Source organism: Amia ocellicauda, chromosome 3 (genome assembly GCF_036373705.1).
Source record: "Amia ocellicauda isolate fAmiCal2 chromosome 3, fAmiCal2.hap1, whole genome shotgun sequence".
NCBI classification, from domain to species: domain Eukaryota; kingdom Metazoa; phylum Chordata; class Actinopteri; order Amiiformes; family Amiidae; genus Amia; species Amia ocellicauda.
Genome location: NC_089852.1, coordinates 19,643,480 through 19,668,565, shown reverse-complemented (window position 1 = coordinate 19,668,565; position 25,086 = coordinate 19,643,480). Strand labels below are relative to the sequence as shown.

The 25,086-nt window shown below is 40.4% G+C and overlaps 1 protein-coding gene across 2 annotated transcripts in view; it reads right to left on the bottom strand.

The window, feature by feature from the left end:
• Window positions 1–13,444, bottom strand: part of plxdc1 (plexin domain containing 1) — a 76,900-nt gene extending 63,456 nt beyond the window's left edge. For both annotated transcript variants that reach the window (XM_066698384.1, XM_066698385.1), the window contains exon 1: window positions 13,214–13,444. In XM_066698384.1, coding sequence (XP_066554481.1) covers window positions 13,214–13,289 — 76 coding nt within the window. In that variant the 5' untranslated portion in view covers window positions 13,290–13,444. The remainder of the gene's footprint in view (window positions 1–13,213) is intronic.
• Window positions 13,445–25,086: the final 11,642 nt, after the last annotated feature.

Here is a 25,086-nt window from a genome sequence, read left to right as displayed (position 1 = left end):
TCTCCTCCAAGATTGCAGACATCCTCAAGCTCTTCAACAGTCCCCCCTCCTCTCCCATCACACCCAAACCTCCCACCGACCAAGCTTCCTTTTCTTCATTCTCACCTCTCTCGGACTCTGAGGTTTCCGCTCTCCTCCTATGTCACAAACCTACAACTGGGCCCTGGACCCTCTCCCTTTTCGCCTCCTCCAAGCAACCACTCCTGATCTTCTCCCCTTCATCTCCTCCCTCCTCAACTCCTCACTCCTCTCTGGCTGTTTCCCCTCTGCATTTAAACAAGCTGCTATCATCCCACTCCTCAAGAAACCAACCCTTGACCACACCTCTCCTCAGAACTACCGCCCTGTCTCTGTACTCCCCTTCCTCTCAAAGACTCTCGAGCGTGATGTCCTCCGCCAGCTCTCTACATTTCTGTCCCATCACTCACTCCTTGATCCTCTGCAATCTGGCTTCTGCACAGCTCACTCCACTGAGACTGCTCTCCTGGCAGTCACTGACTCCCTCTCCTCCATCCTCATCCTCCTTGATCTCTCCGCAGCATTTGACACTGTCGATCACATCCTCCTCTCCTGCCTTGTTGACCTTGGAATCTCTGGGACTGCTCTCACCTGGTTCTCCTACCTCAGTGACCGGTCCTACAAAGTGACATGGCGAGGTTCCTCATCCACCCCCCAACCACTCCTCACAGGCGTACCCCAAGGCTCTGCCCTGGGCCCCCTCCTGTTCTCTTTCTACACTCGCTCCCTGGGCCCCCTCATCGCATCCCATGGTTTCTCCTACCACTTCTATGCTGATGATGCCCAGATGTTCTTGTCTTTTCCCTCTTCTGACTCCTCATCCCCTCTCGCATCTCTTCCTGTTTGTCTGCTATCTCCACCTGGATGCACTCGCACCACCTCAAGCTCAACCTCTCCAAATCGGATCTCCTGTTTTTCCCCCACTCTTCCAAACCTTCTCTGCTGATCTCTCCAACTCGATCCCCTTGGAATCCACCACACTCTCTCCTTCGTCTTCCACTAAAAATCTAGGAGTCACCCTCGATCCTGCACTCTCCTACACCCAGCACATCACCACGCTGACACACACCTGTAGATTCTTCCTGAGCAACATACACAAATCCGTCCCTTCCTCACCAACTACTCGACTCAGCTGCTCGTCCAGTCACTGGTCCTCTCCCGCCTGGACTATTGCAACTCTCTCCTGGCCGGCCTGCCTGCAACTACTACCTGCCCGTTCCATCTCATCCAGAACTCTGCGGCTCGTCTGGCATTCTCTCTGCCCTGATTCACACACGCTACTCCACTGCTCCGCTCCCTCCACTGGCTCCCAATACCGGCACGCATTCAGTTCAAGACATTGACCCTCGCCTACCGCTGTCTCGACCACACTGCACCAAGCTACCTTCAGACACTCGTCTCCCCATACATCCCCTCCAGACCACTGCACTCTTCCGGTGCCAGAAGACTAACTCTACCTCCTCTCCACTCTCCTTCCTCCAGAGCCGCTCCTTCTCATCCCTGGCCCCTAAATAGTGGAACGACCTTCCCACTGAAGTCAAAACAGCAGAGTCCTTGACCTCATTCCAGCACTTACTCAAGACACATCTTTTCAGACAGTACTTGTAATATTAGTCCTTTTAATCCCCGTTAGATAGCATTTCACAGCATTTTATCATGCTTCTTCCGTTACTAATACTTGTATTATTGATTGATTTCCTCCTTGCTCCCTTTCCAGTAGCCCTTGACTGTGACCTTACATCTTGACAGCCCTTAGCTTTACTTTCTAGGATGTATGACCTCACTTACTGTACTTATCTGTGTAAATTGGAAGTTGTAAAATGTATTATATTTTGAATTGCTCTGTTTAATGTTAATTTGAATTTGTGATGTTTGATGCCTTGTACTTAACTGTATTCTTACACTTTGTATTGCACTTATGTTGTAAGTCGCCCTGGATAAGGGCATCTGCTAAGAAATAAACAATAATAATAATATTAATATTATCACTTTATAACATTTTTTTTTATGTTTTGACAACACCCACTGCAGTCAACAAATTTTTCTGTGTTCACTTTTTTGCTATGTTAACTGGGACTGCCCTTACAGAGTGACTGCTTCCCGTCTGGACTATGTGATAGTTGAATGTTAGCCAGGTGGGGTGCAGTTGGCAGCCAGGTCAGGTCATTTCGCCCAACAGTGCCTGTGAGCTCTGCAGTGTTATCAGTGAGTTATGTAACTGGGTAGCTCAGATCAGAAGGACGTGTGCAGTTCTGTACTTTGTGAGTCCCTCAGCATTTTTCATCTGTGAACAGTGTGAACAGACTAAGAAGGACAAAACTTTTTACAACATCACCGCTTGTCGCTGCTACAAAACACTGAGACAAGCCTGCTGCAAAAGTATTGTCAAGGTCGTCATCTAGGTTTACATTCTTGAATACGAATGAGACCCTCATATTGAAACATTTCATCAACTATAACCTCTGAAATAGCAAAAAGCTTAGAATTATTAGTCCCCATTTTAACAGTCAGTTCAGAGCTCTCGCCTAGCAGAGCGTTAAGTGATTTAAATTGAGCTCAGTCGGCTCTCTGGGTGCTCACAATCGGAGCTGGTCAGTTATGATGCTCCCTGTTTTTGCTGTGAGGCTCACTGTGTGAGAATTCTGAGAATGCAAAATGGCCTACCTCCCTCTTGTGTTTAAGGACTCGAGTCATGCCACTGAGTTAATTAGCAGTTGTCCATTCAAAATTGAAGAAAAAAGGAAATTAAAACATAACATGGGGGGAAATCCGAGCAGAGCAAAGGGAATAAGCCAAGAGAAAAAAGTAATGCTCTATTTCAGGTAGGACAATCTGGTTTTGGCTTTTGTCCCAGGCCCACCCATCAGTAGGAGTGATTCAGGGTCTGATGTAGGGGCTTTAGCCTGGCTCTAGGTGGTGTTTATGTGTTTGTTTGCATCCAAATCAAAGGAGGGGCGAGGGCGTAGATTAGAGGGCTGGAATGGAGGTTGTGGAACACCAGGGTGTAAAACGCCTTTTTAAATCAAATTGCCTTTTTATAAACAGCTGCTTAGGCGTGCCCCACAGACACACAGAGAGAGCAATAGCTACAACTCCCCTGTTTTGAAAGTGAAAAAAACAAACCAAATAAAAAGCAACTCTCCAAATGAGACAAAATAGCTCTTAAATTCTAAAACCCTGATGCATCCCAGCCCCAGCTGCCTTTGTCAGGAATGCAATAATGGCACCCTCGCCAGAAATCGAGGTGTTTTTGAATGTTCATCATATTGTTGGCATGGGGACTAACACATTTTGAAACCATTGCGGACCGCTGCAAGCTTTCTGAAATCTTCATTGCTTGCTTTTCTGTGAAGTTACAACAAAAAACTTTGCCAGTCCTTCACTGGCACCTTCAGAATCTGTGCTGTGTCTTTAACACAGAGTTGTGTCTTACAATTTTAGGTCCAACAGTGTTTGCTTGCCCGGGTGTAGCATCCTATTAGTTCTGTAGATGTCTTCAGCTACGAAATACATCTCTTGTTGCCCTTTCTTCCTTTCTGTCAGATGTACAGACAGTTTTGTACCTCACCCCAACCCTCCTCCCCCAGATATAAACCTTCTCTTGAACACAAACTTGTACTGGTGCCAGGTGGGGTTCTTTCACTGAGGGATTACTAACTACTAACAGTACTACCAATGAACATGAGCTAAAAAGAGTTTAAAAACAATAACAAAAGTTCTGAAGGACTAATTCAGTTGTAAATGATTCTGCATGCTTTAAGATCCATCTCAATTACTTTCAGTTTCTCTAACATAGGTTGTTTCCCAGGGACTTGACCCCTTTCTGTATTTCTTTTGGGTTTGCTTGCATTATTGTCACTGCTAATAGGCTACTTAAAAGTCATAAAAGATAAAAATCATGACAAGATCACGAGAGAAGATTTTAACTCAAAACATTGCATCCCCAACCTGTGCTTAAATTAGCAGGTAATAAAATAAGACACATTTCAGATGCTTGGTCTCAGTTAAATTCTGCAGTTGATTCTCTATAGGTTGCTATTTATCCTACATTTATTTTATGATTGAAAAAACTGACCCCGAAAACACTCCTTGGAGCAGTTTATGCCAATCTATCAAACACAGATGTCTTTTTGGCTGCCCCATATTGTATTTAGGATTTAGTCACCACTGTATAATTTCCTTTTCAGTGCTGCTCATTTTAATATGATAGGGTTCTGAACTTACACTCACTCATATTCAAAATCAAGAGCTATTTGTGCACAGACGTTTCATCTTGGGGTAGTTAGAGGCAGCATGTCTGGAAAACCAATGAAGGGGAAAAAAAGGCAGCTCAGAAACTCTTAATGACACATACATATGCAGGGGGAGCAGGGGGATATGCACTGTTCACTCAAGATGCTCTCTTTCGATTAGTCTCAATTGCAATTTCTGTGTCCAATATATTTAAAAGAGAGTGTGAAACAATACTACAGACAAGATACAGTCCTTTTTTCTGTTCTGGGTGCCAGGACTGATCACACAAATAAACATACAAAAGCCAGCACTGCTTAACTTCCACACCGGGGGTAATCTGCGGTACAATTGCCAGTGCCGTCTCCTTATTCTAGCGCACAATGACGCAAAAGGTGGTGTGCTGGTCTGCCCTGCTGATACAATAGCAGGACTGCTGTCTTAGTGACAGGTCTGACAGGAGGTGTAAATCTGAGTGGTTCACTAAAAATCACTGGGAGACAGCAGAGGACAGAGCACTGTTACTCCTCAGCCTTGGCCACCCATTCCAGAGGTGCTGATCCGTGCGAAAGAGATTGAGACGAGTGGATTATAAAGCAGTCAATACTGTCAGCTCAGCAGCGGCTCAGCATCAGGGCATGACACTGGCTATGGGTGGATCGAGCGCAACAGCAGGGAGGCACGGACAGAACTGTCAGAGTATTTGGAAGAAGCTGTGAATATAGGGAGCCCCACCACCCTTTCACTACAGATTTGTGAAGGAGATCAAGTCTGAGATATGAGGTGTGTGATCTATAGCGACACAGAGTAAGGGAAACACCAATATACCCCAGAAAGCATCTCATTTATCACTTGCGGTTGCATCTAGAACATGGTGTGCTACAGCAAAATCATAGGAGCCTTTACATTTTAATAACTACCTGTCTACATCATAGCAGGAAGAATGTCTGGGTCAGATGTCACACAGAGAAAGGGCAAAACATCAGACTAGAGACCAAGAACGTATTGTAACTGTCAAAGACAAAAAACACTGATCTGCATGTCTCTATTTCATCTCCCTTTGTATTCACTCAGGAGTAAATTCAATGCCAGAGGGGTTTTGTAATTATGGTGCTTGTAAATGCATCCAGCAAAATGAAATAGTGCCATGCTGCAATTGGGACAAAACTATAAAAATAATATCTGATGTATTTATTTATTTATTTATTTAAACTATGGACAACTCCAGACCAGGATACATACAATGGTTACTTGGCTCCATCGATACAGTGTGCATAGTCATTTCAGAAATCGACACTGCTGTAAATGTGTACTTTAAAATGCCATGCCAGTGTATTACAAAGCCCTGCTGAGTTTATAAATATAATGCAGGATTACCTTCTTTAGCCTTATGATAGGATCACACATATCCATGCAGTTTTCAAACAAACATGTTGCGGATTTTGGCAAATAGACAAGGGATAAGATGAAGCACCAGACGAAAATCCAAATTGCATATGCTCTCAAAATAAAAACAGAAATTTAAAAAGGAAAATATGTTGAGCACATACCTGGATTTGCTAGTGTTTCAATTTAGCTTCGGTGTTTGCCTGGGAACACTATTGTATAAGAGTGTATAAGTACACTCCTTAACAGTACTAAAAAACTATTCATATGTGCAATTTCTGACAAAAAATAAAAATAAAATAATTATAATGAAATAAAATTTGAATGAGAAAATTATTGAGTTTTTTTTATTTTTAAGTATAATATTGAGAGAAAGCAGAAAAGTCTATTTAAGTTTATTTAAAATGACGGGATGCAATTTGTGATGCAAGAGACTGGGAACTACTGTAAAGCAACTGCTGGCCTCTAGTTCAACAACAAATAAACCAAAAAAAACTAGTGTGGATCAGTTCAGGTGCTTTGCTGACACTGCAGTATTTTGTTAATTGCAATTCTGCAGGTATTATGGTACTCTCACTTACAATATAAAGAATGCTCCTGACATATTGGATCGATCCAAATGTGAAACAGCACAGTACAACAAATCATCAGTAAAAATAAAAGATGGAACTGTCTCTGTGTCCTAGAGCCCCCGAGATCGACCTTGAAAGTGTAATTCAGCACTGCTTGTAGCCTGAAAACAATGAGCAGGTCCCATCACTGCCTTCATATCATTTTCTTTTCAATAACACATAATGATCACAGGCAGAGGACTACAGCAACAATTTAAAGATCTGTGTTATGATTTTCTCATTTGAAGTTAAAGATGCTGAATTGACACTAAGAAAGTGAAGAGCAGCTGCTTCGGCTTGCGCTTCCTGCTCCATCTCTACCAATAAAAAACTAAATAATGGCAAAGCACCCACAAGGAGCAAAATTTGATTCTTTATTTCTTCCTGAAGGAAATCTCTTATGTGTGCCTGTTTATTGTTGCATGTGTAGATGCAGTAGATAAAGTTTAATTAGGCTTGAGAGGAGCTGGGTTTTTTGTATCATTTTATGTGCACAGAGCGCTGTACAATAAATAGTGACATCTGAGCACACGACAAGTGGAAATTGTTCAATCTGTATCCATCTTCAACCTGAAAAGTTAGGATTAGAGTTTTCAGTGGGAAAGGGATCAATCAGCCTTAAAGCAAATATCTGATGGGGGTGATTCCTGGATGTAATTCATCCTGTGATGGTGCTGGGTTGCAGCAGTGAGCAACAAGAAACAATTCTTACGATGGGGTCTAAACATTTTTTTTAAACTAAGCTTACCTGGTAAACTAGAGAACACTTCTCTGCACAGATTTCTGATGTGGAAATGGTTAACCACAAGTTATTCCTCAGTCTGAGAAGGTCTTTAAATGGCTCTATATTGAACCAGCCATGCTTTTCTCAGGAGATAGGAGAATGTCAAGATGTTGCATGCCAGCTCCAAAAAAAGCCAAGGACTTTCTGCCAAAATTAGATCTGTTTTTTGGGACACACAGGAAACCCAGCAGCTGCACGTTTTCACTTTAATAGCCACGCACCCAGAGAGATAAGGATATTAACCCCTAGAGCTACAGCACATCTCAGGGACTCTCTCACTTCCCCTCACAGAGTACAAATCACATGAACATATGTTCTAGAAAATTGTTAATTTGTTTAATTACATCATTAAAAGGATTGCCTGCAGCAGGTTCTGGTTTGGATCTGTCATAGTATTACAGATATTTTTTAAGTCCTTCAAACAAAAGAAAGGTGACAAGTGATATTTATTTCCACAGACAGATAAACACAGGGTCCAAACTGTTCTTTTTTTTTTCTCGTACAGGCAGTATACACTCGCCTAAAGGATTATTAGGAACACCTGTTCAATTTCTCATTAATGCAATTATCTAACCAACCAATCACATGGCAGTTGCTTCAATGCATTTAGGGGTGTGGTCCTGGTCAAGACAATCTCCTGAACTCCAAACTGAATGTCTGAATGGGAAAGAAAGGTGATTTAAGCAATTTTGAGCGTGGCATGGTTGTTGGTGCCAGACGGGCCGGTCTGAGTATTTCACAATCTGCTCAGTTACTGGGATTTTCACGCACAACCATTTCTAGGGTTTACAAAGAATGGTGTGAAAAGGGAAAAACATCCAGTATGCGGCAGTCCTGTGGGCGAAAATGCCTTGTTGATTCTAGAGGTCAGAGGAGAATGGACCGACTGATTCAAGCTGATAGAAGAGCAACTTTGACTGAAATAATCACTCGTTACAACCGAGGTATGCAGCAAAGCATTTGTGAAGCCACAACACGTACAACCTTGAGGCGGATGGGCTACAACAGCAGAAGACCCCACCGGGTACCACTCATCTCCACTACAAATAGGAAAAAGAGGCTACAATTTGCACAAGCTCACCAAAATTGGACAGTTGAAGACTGGAAAAATGTTGCCTGGTCTGATGAGTCTCGATTTCTGTTGAGACATTCAGATGGTAGAGTCAGAATTTGGCGTAAACAGAATGAGAACATGGATCCATCATGCCTTGTTACCACTGTGCAGGCTGGTGGTGGTGGTGTAATGGTGTGGGGGATGTTTTCTTGGCACACTTTAGGCCCCTTAGTGCCAATTGGGCATCGTTTAAATGCCACGGCCTACCTGAGCATTGTTTCTGACCATGTCCATCCCTTTATGACCACCATGTACCCATCCTCTGATGGCTACTTCCAACAGGATAATGCACCATGTCACAAAGGTCGAATCATTTCAAATTGGTTTCTTGAACATGACAATGAGTTCACTGTACTAAACTGGCCCCCACAGTCACCAGATCTCAACCCAATAGAGCATCTTTGGGATGTGGTGGAACGGCAGCTTCGTGCCCTGGATGTGCATCCCACAAATCTCCATCAACTGCAAGATGCTATCCTATCAATATGGGCCAACATTTCTAAAGAATGCTTTCAGCACCTTGTTGAATCAATGCCACGTAGAATTAAGGCAGTTCTGAAGGCGAAAGGTGGTCAAACACAGTATTAGTATGGTGTTCCTAATAATCCTTTAGGTGAGTGTATGTATATATATATATATATATATATATATATATATATATATATATATATATATATATATATATATATATATATATATAACTATTTTTAAACCCCTCATTATAACACCACTCTCTCCTTCTTGAACAGATCTGCACCAGAGTATAGCTCTGGGGGGGATGGGGGTAATACACAACGATTTTACATAATTGGATCTGAACTTCTCTGTGTTTGAATGAACATTAATTAATATATACTGGATTCATTGATAGATTGCTCTGAACAAAACAAGCCAATTCGCAACGTAACTGAGTGATCTGTGATGGTCTAAATGAGACCCCCCCCGAGCAGACTGCACGTTTACCCCCCGGGCTCTGAATGACAGCGGGCAACAAGGAAACTGTAAATCGGATGTGTTTGACAATGAAACGCGCTGGTAGCCAAGAGAATAAGCTTTCAAATGATGTGCGCATTGTAGGAATACAGTGTAACTTCTATGCACAGGAGCTGTGTGTAACACTGCCAAATAATGCTTAACAGGGTGTAGTAACACTATATAACTCTGAAATGTACATTATTTTTCAGTTTTTGGTAACCTAAACTTTTTTTTTAACCTATGGCAGTTTACTGCTTACTTTTGTACCATTTCAGGTTATTCACTGGACTTGAACTGTTTACATTTCAATAAAAAACTGAGAAAATGGGTAGTGTATATGTATGTTTCTAATTATAAAAATAGTTCAACTAAGTTTGAAATTCATGATATGACTCGGCACCGCAGATGGCTTGTGAGACGAAATGCAAGAAGGGCTCCTTTGCTAAGTACCTGTTATGAATAAAGCACAGACGCTAAAAGTAGGCTAAGTAACAGGAGAACTAGCCTTTAGAAGAAGCTTCTTTGATTTACTTAAACTCTTAACCATGCTCCCAAATGATTTATGCTATGAGCCTGTATCAAGAAGCTTTTAGATTTTAGGTCACTGTTGGAAATCCATTATAATCCTTTTTAGATTGCAGGTGTTTTCTGAACATGCATTAGTTTGAGTTAATGACAGATGAATACAGTAATTGGCTTTGCAGGGTACATGAGAAGCAGAGGACTGGTGTGACAGACCTAACGGCTGTGTGGGTTGGCATTTCACACAATTGTTACTGAAACCTTTCAGGAAGGTCAAACCAAGATCTATTTTGATGTTTTTTCGGTTTTTTTAATGACCTAGAAAAAAATATTTCTCGGCTCCTCTTTTCCTGTAATTTCCATGAAGACCTCAGCCCTGGTGGACGAAAGCTCACTGATCACAGCGCTGCAGTTAAAGAATCAGTCCAATCATTTGCTCTGTTGATCACACATTTTATACAGGTGCAAATTAATTATCAGTCATTAGGTTCTTTATCCCCAATTACTGCACATTAAACATTTTAATTTAGGTTGGTCAGAGTTGAGCTGAGGTAAGAGTTGAGTCTGACAGACAATAATATAACTTTGCAGACCATAAAATCCAAATCAACCCCATACACTGTACAGGTTCTCTCACATTACACGTGAAAGCACTGCCCTTGCTACTTCTCCATTATTATTATTATTATTATTATTATTATTATTATTATTATTATTATTATTATTATTATTATTACATAATTTAGCAGACACTTTTATCTAATGTGATTTCAAAGTATTATTAAGGTGGCACACAATTTACTACATATACAGAACATTAGGAGTCACAACATCCATAGCAAAATATACTTCATAAAATATATGACTTCATTTAAACATGAAGTCACATACTGTAGTTTTCTAAGACAGAAACTTGGCTGGTTATATGAGAATACTCATTTAAGAAACAGTGCAGAGTCTAAACAGTCTAAACGAAAGAGGCAGAATGAGAGAAATACATGCTGGTTGTATAAGCAGTGTCTCACTTCTGTTTCTGTTTCATCTGCAGTGCAATGGAGCTACTAGTGCCACCAAACGTGGGTTCTGCACTTCAGTAAAGCTCTTTGGGATCCAGTGGAATGAAAGGCACTATATAACTGCAGGATATTATGATTATTATTATAATAATAGTATTATTACTATAATCAATTTAATAGAATGACTAAGAACCTCCATGCCCATTAGAAATGCAAAATAAGTGTCAATAACAACAACAATCAACACACTCACTGCGTTCTGTTTACTCAGCTAAATCACTAAACAATTATGTTAGGCTGGTGCTCACTCCTGAGGAAAACAAACAGCTCTTTACAAAACAGACAGAGCACAGGGGACAGTAAGTTAGTGCAGCAGCTTCTTCCTGTGCTTAAGATTGGCAGTGCCTGGGCAATCTTCAGAACAAAACAGCATTAGATTAAATCCTGCAGGGCCATCTCTCTGAGTCATAAAAGTATTATGCATAAGGTAATTAGGTCACTAGAAAAAACAAAAAACAACAATGTGTGACAAGATAATCTAGGTTATCAGCAACACAATATTAGTAGACTTAACAATTGCTCTCTAGACTCTTATTTTATGACCTCTTATTAGATTTTATCATACATAATATATACGTAAACTGAACCATAGCAGCGTCATGATCAAGCCATCCTGTGTAATTTAAAAGGAGACTACAGGAAAAGAGGGCTGAAAAAAATACTGTAACAAATGTCCTGCTAGAGTGCTACAGTGATGCAATTTGGCGAGATCTGAATTACAAATGACATAATCCAACATTCTTTTCTACGATCAAAATATAGAGCAGTGGAGCCGTATAGCAAATCAAATCTGCATACCCTATTTGCAGTCCCCAACCTAATTCACCCAACTGCAAGTCACAGTACTGATACAGCCCAGTTTTTCCTTGCTGTCCCTGTCTGGAGTATGGGATCAATTGGCAATCTGAGCAGAGGAGTTTGACAGCTATTATCAAAATCACAACTTTTTAACATAGCAGGACCGAGAAGCAGGACTGTTGAAATCACTTCAATAGACATTTAGCCTGTACTCTTTGATGGCTCATCCAGTGCCCTCCAGTCAGGATGTAGTCTGAAAGCACTGGTGGGTTCAAAATCAAAGTTGTGCTACTCACCAAATGTACCCTGGTCAGGTTAGCAACAGAAGAATGCTGAGGGTCATCAGCTTGCTTTGTAAGAACTACTTACAATAAGACAAGCACCACATTTGTAAATTCAAGATCATACTATAAAATACCTGACATGACTTCTGCGAGGCCAGGGGATTCCAAGATGGATTCTGGAGAGCCAGAGGGTTTTCATTACAGACAAGCTCATTTATATAATTGAAACAAATTGTTGGCTGAAAACCAATGTCCTAGATCTATCTGGGGTTGCAGCAGTAGTAAAGTGCTTTGGAAATAAATTGTTTTGCAAGTTTTGATTAAAAAGGGGGAAGTAATTCTCAATTCTAAAAAATGAATAATACACAAATGGAATTACACAAAAAAGTAAACTATCGCACCTTTTCATCTGGAGAGAACACCGCAGTTTTATTGTACAAGTGCAGAACATGTTTGTAACCCTGCTGATTTTGGCTACTGCTTTCTACTACACAAATCTCAGTATCGGTGGAATTATTATTAGTATTAATTTCATTATTAAATACTTAAAATAATGCAATAATTCATATAATAATGACCATTTCTGAGAGTTCTAAAGAGAGGCAGAAGCTTAAGTATCAATGTCTGAATAAATGTCAGATGCTGTTGCACAAAACAATTTAACACTGCAAGACAGCCTTAAAAGTAATAATAAACCAGACAATTACACATTGGAACAAAAATAGATACATAGGCACACTGATACAGTAAGTCTTTTTAAATCTGCAGTGAACTTATAGAAATATAAAATATAAAAATATAAAACACCTTGCACCTACAAGCCTGGTATATCTCAGGTATACATTGCAGTATTACCACCTTTGTCCGATGTCCCAGTCAGAGGTCAAGACTGAAAACCAGCACAATAAAAGCAGCAGATGCAACAAAGGAAAGAAACACAAGCTGTCAACTGCAACACCAGAGGCTATCGCCTCAAAATCATGATGCCGAGGTGCATAAATTCACTGATCTTCTGGGGAAACTTTATTTGCCTCAAACTACCACAGCCTTCATATGACCCAGAGTACATTGGAAAAGTCACCTTGTTGATGTCCTGTAATTAAATCAGCAATTTACTTTAAAAAATCAACTAATGGTTGAAACAAGATTCCCTTCCAAACAAAATCATAAACATACAGAATTGAGAAACATAACAGGTCATTGTAAGGAAAAATGCATTAAATGACAGTCCCATTCTTCAAATAGTTTGTGTAGATAAGGTAAAGGTCAAGCATGATTCATGAGGAATACACTCTGAAAAGCACCTAAATCAGAAGCAAAATCAGTCCTGTTAATCAACATGTCAGCAAGGTGGCAAATTGGAAAACGTTTGCACAGTGTTTCAGTGTTCATCCAGGCTATTAAAGGTCCCTTACCTGTTTGCTCCTGTGCCCAAACTCTCATCAACTCAGCCTGGGAGAGACAGATCAGAAGCACAGCACACAAACCCATTTCAAAATCCCTCACTCTCTCTCTCCTCCTATCTCTCTATCCTCTTCTCTCTTTCCTTCTGACTTTAAAGGGGCTCCTGTCAGGATCTTTCTCTCTCTCCCTCCCTCTCTCTCTCAATGCTGTTCGGTTGTTGCCATGGCAATGTAGGACTCAAAGAGCAACTGATGAGGCGTTGCAGTTAGGAGACGAAAGTGTCTCCCTCCCTCTTTCATTTTTCTTTTTTCTATTTTTGTACCTCCCTCCTCTGCCTTCCCTCTCTCCACTCTGGTGCCTGTAAACTATTCTGTAATCAAAGCAGGGCAGAGACAACCCCATATAGATATATTTATATATTTTGGGTTCTATTATAAATACATAAATAAATAAAAAGGATGACAAGAGTCCAGAACAAGGACAGGCATCTGATGCCTCCTTGTGGCCAAGTACAGAAAATATAATTGGATTCAAAATGTGTGTTTGACTGTCCCAGGACTGTTTGCACACACACATACCCTATATATATATATATATATATATACAGTGAGGGAAAAAAGTATTTGATCCCCTGCTAATTTTGTAAGTTTGCCCACTGACAAAGAAATGATTAGTCTATCATTTTAATGGTAGGTGTATTTTAACAGTGAGACACAGAATAACAACAAAACAATCCAGAAAAACGCATTTCAAAAAAGTTATAAATTGATTTGCATGTTAATGAAGGAAATAAGTATTTGATCCCCTATCAATCAGCAAGATTTCTGGCTCCCAGGTGTCTTTTATACAGGTAACGAGCTGAGATTAGGAGCACTCTCTTAAAGGGAGTGCTCCTAATCTCAGCTCGTTACCTGTATAAAAGACACCTGTCCACAGAAGCAATCAATCAATCAGATTCCAAACTCTCCACCATGGCCAAGACCAAAGAGCTGTCCAAGGATGTCAGGGACAAGATTGTAGACCTACACAAGACTGGAATGGGCTACAAGACCATCGCCAAGCAGCTTGGTGAGAAGCTGACAACAGTTGGTGCGATTATTCGCAAATGGAAGAAACACAAAATAACTGTCAGTCTCCCTCGGTCTGGGGCTCCATGCAAGATCTCACCTCGTGGAGTTTCAACGATCATGAGAATGGTGAGGAATCAGCCCAGAACTACACGGGAGGATCTTGTTAATGATCTCAAGGCAGCTTGGACCATAGTAACCAAGAAAACAATTGGTAACACACTACACCGTGAAGGACTGAAATCCTGCAGTGTCCGCAAGGTCCCCCTGCTCAAGAAAGCACATGTACAGGCCCATCTGAAGTTTTCCAATGAACATCTGAATGATTTAGAGGAGAACTGGGTGAAAGTGTTGTGGTCAGATAAGACCAAAATCGAGCTCTTTGGCATCAACTCAACTCGCCGTGTTTGGAGGAGGAGGAATGACCCCAAGAACACCATCCCCACCGTCAAACATGGAGGTGGAAACATTATGCTTTGGGGTTGTCTTTCTGCTAAGGGGACAGGACAACTGCACCGCATCAAAGGGACAATGAACAGGGCCAACCTTAGTGACTTGGAGAGGATCTGCAAAGAGGAGTGGGACAAAATCCCTCCTGAGATGTGTGCAAACCTGGTGGCCAACTACAAGAAACGTCTGACCTCTGTGATTGCCAACAAGGGTTTTACCACCGAGTACTAAGTCAAAGGGGTCAAATACTTATTTCCCTCATTAACGTTTTTCTGGATTTTTTTGTTGTTATTCTGTCTCTCACTGTTAAAATACACCTACCATTAAAATTATAGACTGATCATTTCTTTGTCAGTGGGCAAACATACAAAATCAGCAGGGGATCAAATACTTTTTTCCCCCACTGTGTGTATGTATATATATATATATATTATATACACACAACATAGAATTAAATAACTACACATCTAATTATAGCTGAATGATCAGGATGGGAGGGGGGCGGACGACCGATAAAGCACTGAGCATCAAATTAAAAATATCAGAAATAAGATGTATCTAAAACTGTATTATGTATCTGGAGTCAATATTAAAGCCCCACTTTCTGGCTGTTGAGCTTTTACCCTTCTGTTTGGGTTCATTGTTCCACAATGGCTGAGTTTGTTCTTTGGACAGGATATCATGACCCTGTGGGAAACATTCTAAGCAATTTGTAGCTTTCAGGCCAAAGCCACTGGATTTCTACACAAACACACAGACACACCCACATCCTGATGATGCACACGGATGTACCACCATACAGAGTAAGAGTGCACCAACACACCGCACACACGCACACATATCCGTGTCAAAGACCAGAGTGACAGGTTCGAGACTGCCTGACTCAGCCCTGCTGGCACATTGTAAAAATGGGACAGGTTTTGAAAGAAAACCCTGAACAGCTGTTGTTTATGATCAAGCAACACACCCACGCGGACACATGCACATTCACACACACAAAAACAAATGCATACTACACAAAAAATACAAAATAAACTAAAAACTATAAGGAAAGAACCAAAGGAAGCTTTGGGCAGATGGTCGATTTGACAAGTAATGCACGATGCTCAAAAAAGCCTCTGCAGAGGATTTCTGACAACAGAGAATATGGGAGAAAAAAAAAGCAATCAAATCTGTCCAATTAAAGATAGCAGAGGAACTGAAGCCGAAGATTCTGGCAGCTGGGAGGGTGTGGAAGATAGGGCTGTGCTATTGTTTATGATCATAATCTGCAGAATTATTATTAACATGCAGAATTATTTCTGTATGAATCCAGGATCTTAAATAGTCTTAGAAAATTTGGAAAATACAAAAATGCCTTTCTCAAAGTATACCCATACCTGTATTAAAATCATGAAACATTTTAACATAGGCAGTACAACGATTCCATAACACACACATAAACACATGCACTCTCTCTCTCACACACACAAACACTCTCTCTCTCTCTCTCTCTCTCTCTCTCACACACACACACACACGCATACAAGCATGCACAGCACAAAGGCAATGCCATTGTGGCTGTTTGTAAAACCAAAGACGTACTTGATGAAATCTGATGCAGTTATTTGTGACCTTTTAAAATCCCCAGAAGCTTAGATTTTTCCACAAACAGCCCCCCCATCAGCAGAACAATAGATCAGATGCAATCTCCTTCCTAGATGTCTTCAAGTGTTACTAATGCCTTTCACTTTACATTGAGTGTTTTTTTTTTCCACTAGAAACCAAAGTTTGGACTTCAATTTACAAATCCGACTCAATTTTTTCAGTACATCTCCCAACTCCTCCTGTGCCAGTAGGCAACCCAGCTGGACTGAAGACTAAAGTAAACTAATTTTACTCATTGGTGTATTTAGTCAGTTTCACTTTTATCTTTTGGCACTTTACCTAAAGAAAAGGAAAGTGAGCACAAAATGAAAATGGCCTTGTAGCAGAGGAGCACCCTATGCAATGGATCAGTCGTGTGTCTCTTTAAACTATGAAACTGTTTCAATTCTTACTTGGACACTGGGTCATCTCAGTAGAAATGCAGTTTGGAGTAACAGATGGTTTAATTTGCATAACTTCTAATAATGCTACTAGCTTAACACCCGTCACCCCTGAAAATCATTCTAGTCTGTTTTAAAACTCCATTAAATTAAGTTGTTTTTTTAATAATAATTATGAAACTCTCTTACTTTTGTTTTTCATTGTTAACTGTTAAGGAAGACAGAGATGACAGTATTTTCTTAAATCACCATACCAGGCCTTATACAAGTTGGTGTGCAAAATGTAACTCGGGATTTACAAAAACAATCAGACTTTAAAGTACTAAATTAATGTCCTTATAAATATGAACTGCATGCAGAGAATCAAGTTCTGAAAAGGATTTAGGTATTTATATTGATTTGTCCTGGTATAGACCGGTGGTTCACACATTTTGTCACACTGTAGATTGACTCTTTGTGGTATTAGTATTGTGGTCCGCCATAATATGAACAATACAGTACTTGTCTGCATATAAAACACACACACATACATTCATACAAAGGAAGAAAAATGTAATTACCAATAAAAAATCCATTCCAATAAAAAACACTTGAGGTATTTTCAATTATTTTCTATATTTTAATGGATTTTCTTGTACGCGGATTTGAGAGCTTGCAGGATGAAATATGGTAATGCAGTGGTGTTTGGGAACTACTGATTCTACACAATCCAGTTGATACAACTAATATAAGAATAAAAAGCTTATAAATATGCTTCTACACAAACTGCTTAAAATTAAACAATGAAACCAGGATCAGAGAACACAAGACTAAATTAAGCACAGGAATAAAGATAAGAGGGCCTTCTGTTACAGAAGGAGATGTGAAGGAACAAACAAGCCAGCCATGGATCTCTCGGGGTTCTTTGCAAAACAGCTGGTACAGCTGTATCTTCCACATCAAAAGTCACAGGAATCCACTGCTTTTTGCCTCCAATTAATGTAAGTGAAAGAGAATGGATTTTGAAAAATAAGTTTCTGAATTGTACAAAATATCCATGCATAGATATAATAATGCAGAAATGTATGCAGAAAAAAATATTTGATTAGACACTGTAAATAAATAGGTACATCTTTTGATTTGATTTTTGAAACTGCTCAAAATATTATTACTTGGCATGAAAACGAGATTGAAAAACTAAGATCCATTCAATATTTACACACATTAAAACTGAGACAAAGCTTTGCACGCCCAGTTTTTGTCAGTTCTTTTTTTTGATGACTCAAAAGAAAACCAAACTGAAGTGTTAAAAGCTGATCAGTGATTTTAACGAGCTATCACTGTTTTCCTTGTCTTGGTTTTGTAGCTTGCTGCTTTCAATAATTTCAGCCTGACTGTCCCTATTCAGTCTTTAAAGCATATAATATATGATATAGTTTTGGTAGACAGTATAAGAATGTGTCAGGGGTTGCAGTTTTTTTGTTTTTTAATTTATTTTTGTAATGAAAAGAGCAAGGTAACAGGTGTGCTATCCTGGCCCTGCATTACTTCCCACACTCAAGCCTCACATTAACCTGGCAAAGAAACAATGGGGCTGCTTCCCATTACAGCTTTCACCACAGTCTCTGAGATCTTGCTTGACTCACTCGCTCCGATTGAAAACATGTTTAGGCACAGTGCGGCTAAATCTTTAACAGAAAAACTAAACATCTGAGCACTTCCAATTAAAAAAACAAGGAAAGAAACAAAGACATAAAAATAAGAAGAAAGGGCGAAGGTGACGTTTGTATTGGCAACTGAGCTGTGGTATCCGGGAAGAAGATTATGGAACATGTGCGTGTGTGTTTGCGTGTTAAACGCGTGGGTAAGTCACTAAGTGCATGTCTTGTTCTTAACTATCTCCCTTTAACTGCATGTTTTTCAAAAATGGGGTCAGCTGGGAAGGACTCAATTACATCAGCTTTATGTTAGACCTCTACTCAAGTTTGAAGGAAACTGACTTCAGCATGGTGTTTATTGCTCTCTTACTTCAAGCCCAAACACAATACCAGTGAAAGAGGTCTGTTCTATAGCAGGCTGTCAGATTTAAGAGTAACTCTGAAAATGTGTGGACTTCTTCCAATGCCCTGTAACGGAGAGGCCTTTTTTGGTACCTGTGCTTTGATTAATGTTCTTGTGTAAAATGTGTGCTTGATTGCAAGGGATCTGTTCCTGAGGAGCATTCCTAGGATGTATGAGTAAGTAATGTGTGATAAGCTGAATGTAGGGAAATTCCCCACGTGGAGAAAACTGCTTGCCAATCAAAATTCCTTTCTGCATTTCAACTAAAGCACCTGAAACATAAGCAAATGATGGATAGAATAGGATACATGTCTTCACACAGAGTAAAGGGTGAATGGAGAAAATCACCGAACTGTGCTGATATCACAAGACTGCTCAGAAAAGCTGAAAGGAGCTTGATAGACCCAATGGTGTGTCATCTTCTCTTCTGTTGTACAACACATTATTGTTTGGTCACATCTGTCCAAAAAAATCTCAGCTGCTGCTGCCCCTTCTGCAGCATGGCCAAGGGATTGTGACAGTGACATAGAAACTTCATGACAAGTGTGTGAAAAGGATCTGAGTAGGATTAAGGATGCAAACATTAAAGTACAAAAGAGAGAGCAAGAAATGCTGTGAGGCAGTTTAGGCACCTTCCTACCAACTCCCAAGTGCAGTGATGGTTCAGTGAACTTGATCCCTGGGAAGTGACAGGGGGAGACGAGAGATTATTAAAACAGTACAGCTTTCTCAACTGTCTCATGACAAAGAAAATAAAGCAGCTAATAGGGTGTCAGCGGATTGTAACAAATAGTGGGACAGATCGCTTCAGGCAGTTCAAGCAGGCTGACAAGAGAATTACCCATAGGCAAATAGGTCCATTCCATTTTTTAGTTCGGTGGGCCAGTCGATTCCCATGTGGGCCGGTTGCCTCGTGTGGATTCCCGGACCACACATCGCCAACACTCCGTCCCCCGGACCACACTTTGTTGGTACCCAGACTGAGGCCAGGGCCGTTTTTTCATCCCAGTCTCCCCCTGGAATTACCTGTCAACCCAAACACACTGCCTGGCATCACGATGTTGCACTAGATTGAGACATGGTTGACTGAGAGAGCTGAAGCAGCGACCTAATTCTAGGCATGTTTCCTCTGAATACCTGGGTATTGATTCACCTAGAATACTTCTTCATCTAAATAAACTGCACGTTTTGTTCCAAAGTCCTTAAAGAAATTGTAGATATTTTTTGTATTAGTATTTTTTGTTAACATCAGGAACACTATGCCATGTTTTCTGATGAAACATGACGGCAAGACCTCTGACAGGCAGATTTGTTTAGGAGACAAAGTTTATTCAAGCCATGTGGAATGGTAGGAGCCAAGCCAAAACAGAAAAAAAGGAAAATAAAAAAATAAAAAAATTTGAAGAGCTGTCTTAAGATGGAACCTGACAGTGTAGCAGTACACAACACCCACCCCCCACCCCCCATCTCGGGCCAGAAAACATCTGTGCTGCTGCTTCTTTTTAATTTTCTTTTTATTCCTTTAAATAAATGTTGGGCTGGATAATCGAGATTCTACATCTGGTTTCAGCCTTTGACAAAATCATGTAACATCATTCAATAACTGGGGTGAAAGTGATCTAAGCATCAGAAAGCAGCACACTGATCATTCTTTAACCCCCATTAGAAAAGGTGTCCTTACCTTCTTCAGTGCTATGAACCTAGAGAAGGCTGAGGATCAGCAGGTATCCTCGGACATTGTGGGTTCTTCACCTTTGCCCCGAGTGGACAATGTTACCCAGTTTGTGGCTAAAGAAGGAATGGGGAATCCGTTTCTCTGGACCGCCACCTGAGTTCACCTTTAAGGAAACAATTACAACTATAAAACCCAAGCGCTTATCTGTCCCACAGTGACTGTAGGAGGAGTGCTGCAAGCTAGAGATTGCAGTTTCACGTCCACTCTGGCTGTCTAGTCAAATGTGGCTGTGAACTGGCAAATTAGGTGTATTAGGTAAAGATGACTAAGTGTATTCTCAGACAGTAGGCCCAAAGCATATTGTTTAACACCCCAGTCAGGCTCAGATTACTGTAATTGTTTTACCTTTCTCTGGTTTCATGAACTCTATGAATATACAATATAAATTATAGTTAATCCTACACCCATTTAGTGTAAGGTGGCTCTGCAGTCAGGAGTGATGAATCCAAGTGCAGGGTGAGAAAGCAAATAAATATAGAGGGGCAGTCCAATAATCCTTGTCCAGGAACCAGACTAAAAGGGTAAAGTGCAATCAAGGCTTACAAAGGAAATCCAAAGGTCAGTAATGAAAGGGACTAGCAATGGTCAGGAACACAGTGCATCAGTACAAGGCCAAATGCTCAATGAGGTCAATACAGGCAAAATAAGACTTCACAATGGGTAGCAGAGCAAAGGGATATATATAAGGATCAGAGGAAGGCAGTTGTAAATGGCTGGAATGGCTGGGCCAATGAGAGACAGGGGATGCTGGAACATTTGCACATGGTGGTGAGGAATGGAATGTCTGGGATGCTGTTCAGAATTCGGTAGATAGTGGCCTCTGGAGTCGAACTGGGAAAGAGGGATGTGTGGCCCTCACAATTAGGGTAAGTAATCCCCGTCCCCTGTTTTTTGCTATCTATATAGATTTCTGTCCCAAATTATGCATCTCACACATGAAAGCAGTAAAGGGGACAACAACAACACAACCCCTTTTCCTTGTCTTAGACGAGGAAGAGCCATAGTAGAGTCAATATAAGTTACTAAGTGGGCAAAGGAAAGCACAGGGGATTGGTGTTTCTGTACACTTTTCACAAACTGCATTGCCTGGCCAAATATGATTGACAAAGACCAATGAAGGAAAGGCTCCTCGCCCCATTTACTCCAACAATTTAGGGTGCTCTGGAGAGTAAATGCAAATGCCAAACCAGGATGCACACAATTACATGGGGGGAAAGCACAGCTGTTCACTGCATTTTGGAGTATTTCACGGAATAAAAATAGCGACCAGAAATAAACAGCATGCATAGTCCAAATGGAAAAGTTTAAGTATGTTGACAGGCAAATAAAAAAATTATCAGCACATGTATTAAAACGTCTGTTGTAAAGGAGACCTAACTTCCACACACTGATTGCAATTCCCCTGGTACATTAATTGTGACAAACTCAGTCAGATCTGCCACAGGAAAGTTTTGAAGAAAACAAGAGACCTGGAAGACACCCAGATATAACCTACAGAACAATTTATAATGAAGAATAAGTTGTCCTTCATCTGCACATAGCTTTGCCACCCATACTGAGTTGGCCAGGATTGTTCTCTCTTTTTTTAAGGCTACTGTCCCGGGAAATATATGTCCTGTTTATTGTTGGCTCCCTAATTCTAAGTTCAGCATCCCTCTTAACATTACATTTATACATATACATGTATTAACTATTATGCAACCCAGAGAATAGCTTGCATGCCCATAAATGAGCAAAAACTACTTATTTACCAAACAAAAGTCAGTTCTTGGTTTTCATTGGTTATAGCTACACAGCTGAAACCCACAATTAACTCCAAGGCCTCATCATCTCACTGTCAAGGCACGTTACCTTAGCTAACGTTAATTTAGCAGAGTTTATTTTTCCCAGAAAGCTTTTTTATCCATTGTCAGGCATGTCGAGCATGTACAAATCCCTCAGGAATTACTTATGAATGCCTCATGCTCTTCCACTGAGTTCTGATGTTGATCACATGTATAAGCCTTAACCCTGTCTCTAACCCTGTTATGTATGTGATTAACGGCAGAATTTGGATGTGCATATGGAATTAATGTGTTATTCCTGTGGTAATCATATATCAATCCATTAAGAATTGGTGCCCATTCTTGTAAAATGTGACAATTTTTGTAAGTTATAGCAGTGGCAACACTTATGCACACTAAGCTCTTTACTGTCCCTCTCAAACTCCCTGTTACAGATTTAACACAGATAACAAGCAAAACTAACCTATCTTTCCCCAGGGATGTACTGAACTATTTTGAAACTCGAAATATCAGGTGACCTCAATTTCAGAGCTCTCCTCTCTGCATCTGTGTCACAACTCTGCCAGATTCCCCTCCTGCCCCCTAGTGGAGTTACAGATGCACTATAGGAGTCCAGAGGAACATTCTTACTTTTGGTCCTAGCAATTTAAACAGACCAAGGCCTAGACCAAATCAAAACTTTGGCCTAACTGCAAATTGTATAGTACAAGCCTGTACCATATCATAATTTAATTTGTTGTTAGAATCCACTTTCTACTACCTGTAAATGAAAATGCAGTAGGGTTCAAATTTATAAATTGCAATAACAAACTTTAGTTTTGGCCTAGGCCTAATATTATAAATTACCAGCTGGGCATAACTGCATAACTTTTTTTTTCAGCTATTTTGGGAGACCCACCAGGCCCAAATGAACAATTATCAGTGATAATTTAAATAATCTACTAATTATTGATTAACCAATATATAGCGTTGTTTTGTGCAGCAACATTAAACATTAAAATCAATTTGCCATCCCCTCAACCTTTAAAACCTGTATTGAGTTACAGGAGCTATGCATCACTGGTGCGGGCCTCATCTGTTCTTTCATCTTGCATTCCTTATTTGTTTCATAGTTATTATGCATGGTATTCATAATTCTCATCTGTTGTTTTTGATGTAATTGTTACTTGACTTTCCCAAAATTAAACTATTATGACACACATGTAAGAGCCACATTAAAATTGAAAAGTGTACTGAGTTAAGCTTAAGCTAAGTTACCACCTGTTTTTCTTAAATGGGGAAGTGTCACATAAAACAATCAGACTGCTTAGTCAACAACAGTAAATTAGTTAAAAATATTTTTTTACATATGGCATTAGGTATAAACACATTAGGTACAGACACACAGTGATTCGTTTAGTTTTATAGAGATTGTCTATTAAACTATACTTACGTGATTGATCAACTATATATTTCCAAAGTTTGCTGAAAGTCTATCCAATTGGGTTTATTGGAAAATGTATTCAACTGGGTGCAGTGACAAACAGAAACAACTGCACGTTTCTGTCAGGAAAAGCAGAGACCCATTGCTGGAAAAGTTTTACAAGTCAGGTTTTTGTATTGCTATCTGTGGAAGTAAAGCATCAGAGCATGAAGAGAGTGGACACACTGATCCACCCACACTCCCTAAACAGACCCCTCTCTCTGACATAATAAAGCAACTCCCTGCTGCAGAAAAAGACAATGCTGCTTTCCAAACACTTAACCAAGAGCACAGCTGGATAAATATTGACTCAGATCCAGTGTAACTAACCTCTCGCTCCACTATTATTATTCCTTTTATTGCTACTATTATCATTACAATACGTCTTAATAGGAAAATCCCATCTGTAACTGCTCAGCGGGTTGTGAGATACTATTAGATTCTATTAGCTTTGACCCTGATTTTCCAATCCGGTTGGGACTAAATTAAATCAATATTATCATCCTGCAAAGGAAGGGTATAAGCCCAAACTGGCCTTCAACTCATTCTCTTCAAATTTGCAACAAATTTTCATCAAACCCACACTTGTCCTCAGTCTCAGAGACCAGTCTCCCCTCTGTTACAGCACCACATTTTATTTCCTCTCTGTATCAGTGCATTCCTCATTAGTACATCGCACCTCTTTTACCCTCCCTTAAACCTGCAACTCTCCACAAGAGCCTTGATTCTCTCTCTCTCTCTCTCTCTCTCTCTCTCTCTCTGTCTCTCTGTCTCTCTCTCTCTCTCTCTCTGACAAATTAAACTTCTCTCTCATCCCCTCTATAGTTGCCCAAACTCTTCCTTAGGTTCTGTGACAGAGAAGCTACCTCACGAAAATGCAAACACAAAATAGCAGCACATTTTATTTTAACACAAGAATTTGACACAACTGCAAATGACTGATTTAATTCACATTTAAAACCCTCATATAGAAGTGCAGCGAATGTCAGTCAGGCAGGAAGAAGATCCAACCAAGGAGACAATGTTTGTAAAGGAAGCGTAGCTCTGGCAGGAATTCAGCTACCCCGGTCTGGGCTGGGCCTGCAATTCAGCTTGAGGGGAAAAAGACTGCACTTTCTGGGACTGGTTTCCCTTCACCGAGCCAGGCTCTTCCTCATAAGCTTTTCTAATTATACTTCATCAAACTGTCAGAGCCGCCAGTGTTTTCCTTCTCTGAGCAGAAGACAAACAGTCCTATGGGTCAATAGGGACTGGCCTGGGAGGGGCATCCATTGACAACAGCATAGACCAGCTGTGAACACAATACAATGAGAAGAGCT